This window comes from Maylandia zebra, linkage group LG15 (genome assembly GCF_041146795.1).
Source record: "Maylandia zebra isolate NMK-2024a linkage group LG15, Mzebra_GT3a, whole genome shotgun sequence".
Lineage (NCBI taxonomy): Eukaryota > Metazoa > Chordata > Actinopteri > Cichliformes > Cichlidae > Maylandia > Maylandia zebra.
In genome coordinates this window covers 26,881,514-26,892,045 of record NC_135181.1, presented here as the reverse complement: position 1 = coordinate 26,892,045, position 10,532 = coordinate 26,881,514, and the positions used below count along the sequence as shown (strand labels likewise).

Sequence of the window (10,532 nt, the reverse complement as noted above, 5' to 3'; positions counted from 1 at the left end):
AGAGATTTGTGTGGCATGTCTGATGCCGCCATCATAGAGATGAATATTTGTGAACACAGCTGACCCGTGATGTGAGCACGGCCTGGGTTTAAAGATGGACATGTGAGGACAGACATGCTGTGTCCACGTCTCAGTCACACAGGCCCCGACCGTTTGGCAAGTGGTTGCTAGACGAAGCCCGTGGTCACCCGTTGACTGCTGCCATGATCTGCAGGAACACGCTACTAACACTACACAAAGAAGAACTGGAAATGGTGGATGCCTTTTTGTATTGATTTATACAACAGGAGCGATATGTTAACGTTGCTTTAATCAGTGCATATGTATATGAGACCTGGACCCTGGTTAGGCTTTAAAGACACAAGGAAACAGCATTATTAATAATTAATAGTACAAATACATGGAAACATTTCACAATAATCATTAATATAAGCAGAACCGCTCCAGAGATTACAGATTTGATTATGTAACATTTTATCTTTGCATTTAAGATCTGTGAAAGTTTTCATTTGTTTCATAAATTAATAAAAGATTCTGATTCTGATGTCAAAGGGATCCAGATCTGTGAAGTGTCACAGATGACAACCACATGATGTTTCAGTAACTTACAGTCGCTGTAAAAGCACGCCATGGTCTCGGTGCTACTGCTGAACCGTCAGTCTGATTGTGTGTGGCGGTTGCAGGTTACATTGGTTAGCTCACCCCGAACGTTCACACAGTGGAACTTCACAGGCAGTCGGGAGCGAACACTCCGAAATCGCTCATCCTGATGCTTTTACTTTGAAGGGGAACATCCTCTGTTTCCGGTCTGTGTCACACTTTTAGTCTCACTGACAAGTCGTTACATGTTGCCTTGACAACCAGTGGTTACCAAGGTCAGCCCTGACCTCAAACAACCAACCAGATCTGAACCAGGAAGTGTACGAGCCAGTGATGCTGCTGCAGGGTGAAGGTCCAGCACAGGTGGGTGGAGTGATGGTGCGTTCAGACTTCGGGTGGTGCAGTTACAGACAAACAGGCAAATCTCAGGAGTTAGTCAGTTAGTCTGACACCTGTCAGTCAGAAATGTAGGAGGAGCTTATGACTGAATATTCACAGGTTTGCACAGGTAACACGAACCCGTTACTATAATATTATTATAGTACTATATACTATATAATATTTTTTGTCATTTTAATCAGATGTGTCTGCAGCTCCGGCTCTCTTGCCTTTCCATACAGTCTGACCTCTGTCCTTTTAGTGACAGTATAGGTGAGTCCTGACAGTGGAGGTGTGTCTCCTCTTGGTTCTGTGTGGATCGTCTTTAATCGTTGAGGCTGGACCAGCACTTTCACCTAGGGCTGGGCGATATATCAAGTTTTTTAAAAATATCGATATATTTTTATACGAGATATAAGATGTGACCATATCCTTTATATCGATATATACGTTATAATTATAGTTGTGGAGCCACAAGTTTGCCTCTCTTTCGTCCACTTTTGTCTTTACGCAACGTTACTCCGCCTTGCCTCTCCTTCACTGAACACAACTCCCCCTCCTCCCCCATAGATTCACCTGCAGGCAGCGACAAGATGAACACGGCAAATCTCCGTTAACGAGTTACTGCGCATCGCTCCGTGCGTGGGGCTGGATGGCGTCAACGTGCTAATGAGCTAACCACGCTAATGAGCTAACCATGCTAACGACATGCAGCCCACAGGGGCTGCACAGCCTAAAATCCTTTCATTTTCTCAAAAGTTGACAGCCCGCCTTATGTATGAATTCTAGTTGTGCTTGATGACCGTGAACCGATTTTATGTGGAACACAGCGCTCAGCAATCTGTCAAAAAATGTTTTAGTACGACTTTGGTAAGCTACGGAGCTGCACCGCTTGATAGATTGTCGGAGCATTACGGCTACCGAGGAGCCTCGCGTAGTAATACGCACTGTGCTTCAACGTAATATTACCGTATTGTGTGTGTATAAGGACCATAAATGGCACCTGAAGCGGATTTCAAACTCCAGGCTGTCAGTCACACAGTAGAACTTGGGAACAGAGCAGCTGTGAAATCTGTCTTTGTTATTATGCTCAGCGTCTTTTAGTTTACATTTTGACTGCACAATTGTGAGCTTTTTGTTATGGACAAAAACAACATACTTTTCTTTTATTTACGGAGCATTATTTTTAATAAATGCTCATAATTTATTTTTGAGTAGTTTTTTTCATGTACATCTATGCTTTATGTTAATAAAAGTTCCTGTGTGACATCTGGGACACAGCTTTGACTAAGAGCTCTCTTTTTGTTGTTACTTCATGGCTTTAAAAAAATATCGAGATATATATCTTATATCGCCATCCAGCTAAAAAATATCGAGATATGAATTTTCGGTCATATTGCCCAGCCCTACTTTCACCTTTGACGTCCAGCAACAATAAAAACGTAACAGTGAGGCAGTCGGCCTGCTTCCAGCCTCTGATGTGGAGTGATTTGGATCGGCTCAGCATTGATGCTGGACGCCATCACCATTTATCGGAGTCATTCAGAGTCTGCAGAGTGTTCTGTGTGCTGACGTCAGCAGTCTTTGAAGAAGAGGAGCAGCAGTTTGACGTCTCAGTCTGAGCTGCAGACTTCAGGTTCCTGACAGCTCAGCGATGAAAGGTTGTGTTTGAGCATCGTGGTGATGTCACTATGAGGACAGCGAGCAGCTCGTCTTCCTCTCCGTCTCCGAGTTCTGCCATTAAAATTTGTTCATTCTAATGCATCAGCTGAACTCTGGCTGAACTGAGCTGTCGCCGCTTTAAAGGCACGTCTGATCAAACAGGAAGTCAGCTACAGCGAAGGCTGATGCAGAGAGATTTAATCTATATTTAATCTGATGAAGACAAGCGAGGAGGAGGAGGAGGACAACAACAACTTTAGTGCTGTGATAAACAGAAGTGACGAGAGTACTGACATTCAGGACTGAAGTAGAAGTACAGATACTAGTGTTTCAAATACTGTAATTAAAGTTGAAGTAGTGATACAACTTCTTTACTCAAGTAAAACTGAAAAAGTACGCAGCAGAGATGGCGCCCACAGAAGCCAAACATGTCCATCCAATAAGGGCACAGCTCAGAGCCGAGACCATGTGATGGTCCTACACCTCTCTGCATTTAATCAGTAGTTGTTATTAATCTCTGGTTCTGCCAGAGGTTTCTTCCTGTTAAAAGATATTTTTTCTTCTCCACTGTCACCAAAGTGCTTGTTCAAAGGGGTTGTCTGATTGTTGGGATCTCTCTGTGTTACTGTGGGTCTTTACCCATCTAAAGACTTTTTTTTTCATACGTGTTTTCAGAGTCTGAACCCATGATCAGCATAATGTGGCCTGTTCATTAAGAGGCTCATTACACGTCTACGAGTACATGCACCCAGCACAACATCCTTCCTCTGAATTCATGCAGTAATCAAGCCCATTCCCTTATGAGACAGGTGTTATACAGATGTGTAGCTGCTCTGTGTGTATGCACAGGTAGTGTTATGGCCTGACAATGTGCTCAAACTGGCACAAATGAGACGGGTTGTAGGTGAGGTCAGCCCTGAATTTACATGTTCACGTCACTAATTCCTTTCTTTGTTCCTCATCAGCGAGACAAAAACAGTGTTCTCCTGGAGTTGGAGTCCGACCTCAAGGGGTTACTCTGACCCTGAGGTTGTCGAGACCTCGAGGATAGCTCACTCCGGGTTCGGTCAGAGTTCAGCGACAGTGTCATATGATGCATTTGGAGGCGAGGCTCACAGCATAAAGGTCTGAGCAAAGGTGTGCTCAGATGTGTGCAGAGACCGGCACCATGGTTCGGTTCTTGCAGGTTTAAAGAATTGATCTGTCTGACGGCAACCTACAGGTCACCTCTCCCTGCTACTCCTCCTGCGCCTGATTTGCTATCCTCGCTGTTATTAAAGTGCTCGGCCACCGAGGTCCCACAAACGCTTTCAGCTCAGATAAAATTATTATTTTTATTGAGATGATTTTAAAAATCTACAAGTGAAGCAAAAAATTGGATCTCAAATAAGGAAATGTTTATATTTAGTTTATGTTAAAACTGCTCACACTCATACAGAGGTAGTGTCTTTAATCATTTTTTATTTATTTTTGTTGTTTTTTTAGGCACCACAAAAGTTTTAAATAAGATTGGATAAGTTTACAGTTTGAACACAGAGCACAGTGATGAATGATTAATTGTGATGATTATTGTTGTAAATGGTTCACAGTAACTGACTGCATTTCAACAGTGAAATACGATGAAACTGGGATTAAAGTGGAAGTTATTCACATTTTGTTTCTTTTGTTTTTAACATTTTCTGTCGTTTAGATTCATTCAGATGGAAAAATGTTTGACTTTGAGTTTCTTCTGCTGACCTGATCAATAAAACATCTTCTTCAGAACTGTGAGAATAATTGATTTTTTATTGGGAATCATCTTTAAACATGTTCACACTGTTTCCTAGTTTGATTTACTTCTTCTGTTTAACTCCTCCTCCTTGTTGAGTTGTATTACTCTGCTCTGATGAAGCTCTGATGATCTTTAACATTCAGGAGACCTGTGAGCGCCACCCATCAGCTGATTTGAGGAACCTGCAGGTCAGAAACAATCTGAGCTAATGAGTTTGAAGGAGGAACCAGCTGTTTGTCATGAAACACGTACTGTTTACATAAACTGTGACATCACAGCCAAAGGGTAGCTGCCTGTCTGTTTGTATGTGTGTTTGTTAGTTTTTGTTTGTGTCTATTTGTTTGTATTTGTTTGTTTGTTTGTATGTGTGTGTCCCATGAGCGTCGGCCTGACGATGAAGTTGCTGACATCAGTTGAGCTGTGGCTACAACTGTAGCTGCCTCCACCAGTGTGTGAATGTGAGAGTGAATGAATAGTGGTATTGTAAAGCGCTTTGGGTGCCTTGAAAAGCGCTATATAAATCCAATCCATTATTATTATTATTATTTTTGGCTGCTGGCTGATCTTGTCTCTTCCCCAGCTGTGGGAACCAAACCCTCAGCAGATTCTAATGAATAAAAGCTCACTGTGATCCTTACTTCCTGCTTCCTCTGAATATCAGAACCAGCAGCTCTTATCAGTCGCTCGATGGATCAATGATTTGTCCTTCTGTCAGGGTAAATCCATCCCATCACACCTGCGGGGTTTATTTTGAAATCTCCAGTTTGGTGTTGTGGTGACCTCTGCTGCTCTGAGGTCTGGAGGCTCAGCAGTGAGGATGAGGCAGTCTGACCTTCATCATCAGACACATGAAACTTCCTGTTTCAGTTTGTCGTCCATGCAATGATAATGACTTAATGCAAGGTTAATTAATGCAATGATAATGACTTAATGCAAGGTTAATTAATGCAATGATAATACAGATAATAAGTAACAGTGAAATAATTTGTTTAATCCCACAGTCGTAATTGTGAGGATTGGTTCTTTCAGCTTCACGCTGCGATCAGCTGACTCTCCTCTGAGGAAACATTTCTGCTGCAGTTTCATCGTTTTGGTCACTTCCTCCATTAAAGACTCTAAGGAGCTTGGAAAGAAAAGCATCTGGACTTCTTTAAATTGTTTGAAGACGTTTCAAATCTCATCCGAGAGGCTTCCTCACTTCTAAGGTCAAATGGTGGAGAGTCCCAGATCTGGTGGAGAGTCCCAGATCTAGAACTCTCCACCACGCTTTTCTTTCCAAGCTCCTTAGACTATGATGACTTGGATGACTGAGAACCTTCACAGTCCACTTAAGACTGTTTTTTAGCTTCCAGCTAATTCAGGTGTTTCCTCCCGTTTTGTTTGGTTTGATCAGACGAAGCTCTGCAGTCAAAACTGACACACCTGGCTCACCTGTGTGTGTTGACGACTTACCTGCTGCTGCTGCTTCCTGTGTCTCTCTGAGCGAGGTTCAGCACATCTGCACACAGCTGTGTCTCTGAGTGTTGAACAGCAGGAGGAGCCAATGGCTCGCTAACCGCTCAGATAATGAGCTCATGTCTGTATCTGCTCACAGACTCAAGACTCACACCTGGAGCCAGGTAACTCCCAGCAGGTTTCTACACTCTGGGAGGGGCTGGGTTACCTGGGGGGAGGGGCCGGGGTACCTGGGAGGGGCGGTCTGCACTGGGATTCCTGTTAGAGATCCTGTTACACAGCGTGATCGGCTTATCTGAGGTCTGTGTGTGAAAAGAAACTTCAGAGGTGAGCTCACGTTAGATACGACACAGCCACCTGTGAGCTCCCGAAGGTGTCCACAGGCACACCTGTCACTGGATCTGATGGATGGAGAACAGGAAGGTCATCGAGTGAACTCAGCTGCCCACACCAGGAGGCGAGGGGAGGCCCCAAGCAGCTGCTCAAGGTGTGACTGTTATCACGCAGATATTCCCCATCATTAGGATTTATGTCTTCATCACTCATGCTGCCTGTTTGAACTCACCTGACCCTTGACCTGCAGCAGGTCTGAAAGTGTGACATTATCAGGTGACATCATACCTCTAAAGCTTCATAACTGATGCTTCACCACCTGCTCAGCTTTTGTTTAAGATAAGATAACCTTTATTAGTCCCACATGTGGTCAAGGCAGAAAGTGGACACTACAGAGTTAAGAGCAGCAAAAATTAAGAAAAACAATAGAATTGTATAAAATAAAAAAGAATAAAATACTATGTTCCAGGCAGTGTAAACTAAAATGTTCGGATGTACGGTCCAAAGAATGTACAGAATAAAATCTAAAAATTTAATAAGGACATCTGTAAAAATATACATATATGTACGTAAACAACAGCATCAGAAATGCTCCAGAAAAATTGCACATTGTGCCCAGCAGTAATAGTTTCACCTGAGAATTGCTCATGTTGCATCAGATAAATTGCACTTTGTAATATTGTAAATCAGGGAGACTGGGCGAAGGCTATAAGGTGTATTAGATGTGTGTGTGTGTGTGTGTGTGTGTGTGTGTGTGTGTGTGTGTGTGTGTGTGTGTCTGTCTGCATTTGTGTGGTCATCTGTAAAGTCTTTATTGTGGAGTCTGACAGCATATGGAAGGAAAGACCAGCAGAGTCTCTCCGTCCCACATTGTGGGTGCCACAACCTGCCACTGAAGGAACTGCTCAGTACTGTCAGAGTCTCCTGCATGCAGTGGGAGATGATGTCCAACAGGGATGACAGCTTAGCTACCATTCTTCTTTCACTCACCACCTCCACTAGGTCCAGGGGGTATCCTAGAACAGACCAGAGAGCAGACCAGACCGTAAAAGATGACTGAGGCTACCACAGAGTCATAGAAGGTCTTCAGAAGTCGGCCCTTCACTCCAAAAGACCTGAGCCTCCGCAGTTACAACAGATACAACCTGCTCTGCCCTTTTCCGTAGAGAGCATTTATTGTTCAGATGAACACCAAGGTATCTGTAGCTATGTACAGCCTCAAATGAACTGAATTTATTCTTTATTGTTTATTTATTTTGCCAATTTTGTTTCCTCAGCTGAGATTAAAGTGTCGAATTATTATTATAAGAATCACCTCAAACACAGGTGGGAATGTTTGTGTTTGGTGCATCAGACTGAAGCTCAGACATGGGGGACAGAAAAGAACCAGCTCGGTGTTTTTCGCTCGGTCTCATTTTTTTCCCTTCTTAATCTCAAACAGCGCTGATGACGTCACAGAGACGGGCTCGTGCAGCAGTGTATCTGAGGGCGTTCTCACACAGGTGAACCCCGCGCGTTCTCACGGCGCTGATAACGGGAGTGCTGCAGGGCGTGCCCCCCCGGTCCTCCCCACGGTGTGCAGAGACATTGTCGCGTGAACGGAGTCCAGAGAGGAGGAGGTGCGTGCGGGCACGAAGGTCTTTGTACACAGGCAGCAGCCGAGGGTGTGATCTGCAGACACGTCACCGTCAGAGCCGCCATGGACCGGAACCAGGACCTAGACCGGAACACGGCCGCGGGCACGCGCTGCGAGCCCGGCTCAGCCTCCGAGGGAACGCGGATCAGCGCGCAGGACTGCCACGAGCTGCTGAGCAGAGCCAAGCGGGACCGCGCAGAGGACGAGCAGGAGCGTGTGTACAGCTACATGAGCGCGCATTACCTGGAGGTGCTCCGTGCTCCCGCGCTGTACGGCCGTCTGAGCGCTGCGGAGCGCGCACTGATCTTGAGCAGGAGGACGGAGTGGGCGGGGCTAGAGGCGGGGGAGGGGGTTCTGGCGGTGGCGGAGAGTGGGGAGGAGGCGCGCGGCCCGCGGCGCGTGCTGTTCCTGCACCCGAGTGCGCGGCGCTGGGAGGAGCTGACCCGCCTCCCGGAAGAGGCCCCACCCACCGGCTCTGGAATGTGCACTCTCTTCAATTACCTGTTCGTGGCGGGCGGTCTGCGGGGGGGACAGGCCCAGGACAGTGTGCTGTGTTTCGACCCGCTGAGCGGGCGCTGGAGTGGCGTGCGGCCGCTGAGCGAGCCGCGCTGCCAGCTGCGACTGGTGGGTGTGGACGGGCTGCTGTACGCGGTGGGCGGGGGCTGCCTGCTGAGTGTGGAGCGCTACGACCCACGCGCCGACAGGTGGAGCCATGTGGCGCCACTGCCCAAAGGCTCGTTCGCGGTGGCGCATGAGGCCACGGCGTGCGACGGCCAGCTGTTTGTTTCGGGGGGGTCGCTCTTCTACCGCCTCCTGCGCTACGACCCCCGCCGCGATGAGTGGGAGGAGTGCCCGTTCAACGAGAGCCGCCGCCGCTCCGCCGACATGGTCGCGCATCGCGGCCTCGTTTACCGCTTCGACGTGGACCGCGAACGTGCCGAGGTCAGCGTGCACAGGTACAGCACAGTGGTGAAGGTGTGGCTCGAGGCCGCCACTTTTCCGCTGGAAAACACACTGCCATTCCGATGCGCTGTGCTCGGTGACCGGATCTACTGCGTCAACCGCAGCCGCACGCTGCAGTTCCACATCGGCGAGGAGGAGGCCGGCTTCCTGCCCGAGGCCCTGCCAGCCCCCACCGGGGCCCGGGGCAACCTGGTGCCCTTTGTCCTCAGCCTGCCCCAGAACACTCTTGCCTCTGATCATGGATCACAGACCATGACCTCTGACCCTGGCATTTAAGATCTGCAGTCGGGCTGCTTGGCCTCTCCTTGTCGTCGCTGTGCCTTCTTGTTCCTAACTTTGACGATGAGAATGTTTCCTGCGTGTGCATGGGTGGCGGTGGGCCGAGCTGGGACTGTTTTTATTCGGACACTTCCTGTTTGGTTTGTGACCGTCAGAGAGGATGCTGCTGCTCGTGAGGAGCTGAAGCGTGTGTTTAGAGTTATTGATGTCGGACTTTGATCATGGCTCCTGATGCTGCATGTCGATCAATAAAGCAGAAATCTGAGTGAACGCGAGTGTGTGTGTTTCATGTGACATCATCACCTGTCAGGAGGAAGGACACATTAGTAAACATTGATGTGCAAAAACCTATTTCATCTTACTAAGTAGTACTGAAGTTCATTTTCACTCTGCTGATAGACTCAATAACTTCACATATTATTCCAATATGGAAGTTAATGTAAAGTTAACTGTGACACACTTTTGAGCTGTTTAAAATGTTTTTGATGCTTGACGTTAACAAACATCCTGAGAGAGCTCCACACCCACTAAATGCGGAACAGGGAAATTAATAATAATAATAATGACAGTAATAAATATTTGCTCTCAGCAGCAAAATCTTGTTAAATGTGATTTAAAACCATTATGTTTAAGGAATTTAATTCTGAATCATTTTAACTGAAGTCAGAGGAAAGCTGCTGCAGCAGGTTCAGTCTTTGCATCCAAATATATATATTAAATCTGGGTTTATACAAGCAGTCTGAGCACAAACAACAATATTAATTTTAATTATTAGAGCCTCACAGACAGAGTACAGTAAGACTGTGTCATTAAAACAGCACCCTGAGTCGGGCTCACGCTGACAGAGAAACAGGAAACGCTGGTTGGAGAGCAGCTGAAGATGGAGGTAAAGACAGATTATTGATCATCAGAGCAATGTCTGCATTCATGCTGAGCGTATCCTCAGCGAGGGCGTTCCATGACAGGCTGTTTAATGAAGGGTGCAGTTTGTTATTCATCACACTTATACAGCTATGTATGTGTGTGTCTCAGACTGCTGCAGCTCTTTCTGCTGACGCTGCAGATTTTGAAGCAGCAGTGAGAGGAGACTGCTCACAGAACTGATCTGAGACTGATTCCAAAAAGCAGCTGCACAGACTCTGAGCTGATGAAGGCTGAGGATGAACTTGCTGCTGATTCACAAGTGTGCAGAGGTCGGGCCGATGTAGAGAGAGCAGGAAGGGCAGCAGCCATCATTTCAGAGTCTGCGAGGGCCTGATCCCCTCCACCCTTCAATTGAGTCCTCTGCCGCTTTCGCATCATCTGGCTGCGCAATCTCAGTGCTCTTTGTCTAAGTCACAAGTTAAATCAAAAAAAAAAAATCTTTATCCAGAGTAAACCTGCTGTCGTGTCCTCTAATGGAGAGAGGCGTTCATGACTAAAATACAGGGAGTGCAGAATTATTAGGCAAATGAG

At 46.6% G+C, this 10,532-nt stretch overlaps 1 protein-coding gene across 1 annotated transcript; it reads left to right on the top strand.

Annotated features, from left to right (window-relative positions):
• Positions 1-7,667: 7,667 nt before the first annotated feature.
• On the top strand, positions 7,668-9,347 carry LOC101466524 (kelch repeat and BTB domain-containing protein 11-like). The gene has a single exon (XM_004572845.2). The coding sequence runs from the start codon at positions 7,899-7,901 to the stop codon at positions 9,072-9,074; it is 1,176 nt and encodes a 391-aa protein (XP_004572902.1). The 5' UTR covers positions 7,668-7,898; the 3' UTR covers positions 9,075-9,347.
• The last annotated feature ends 1,185 nt before the right edge of the window (positions 9,348-10,532 follow it).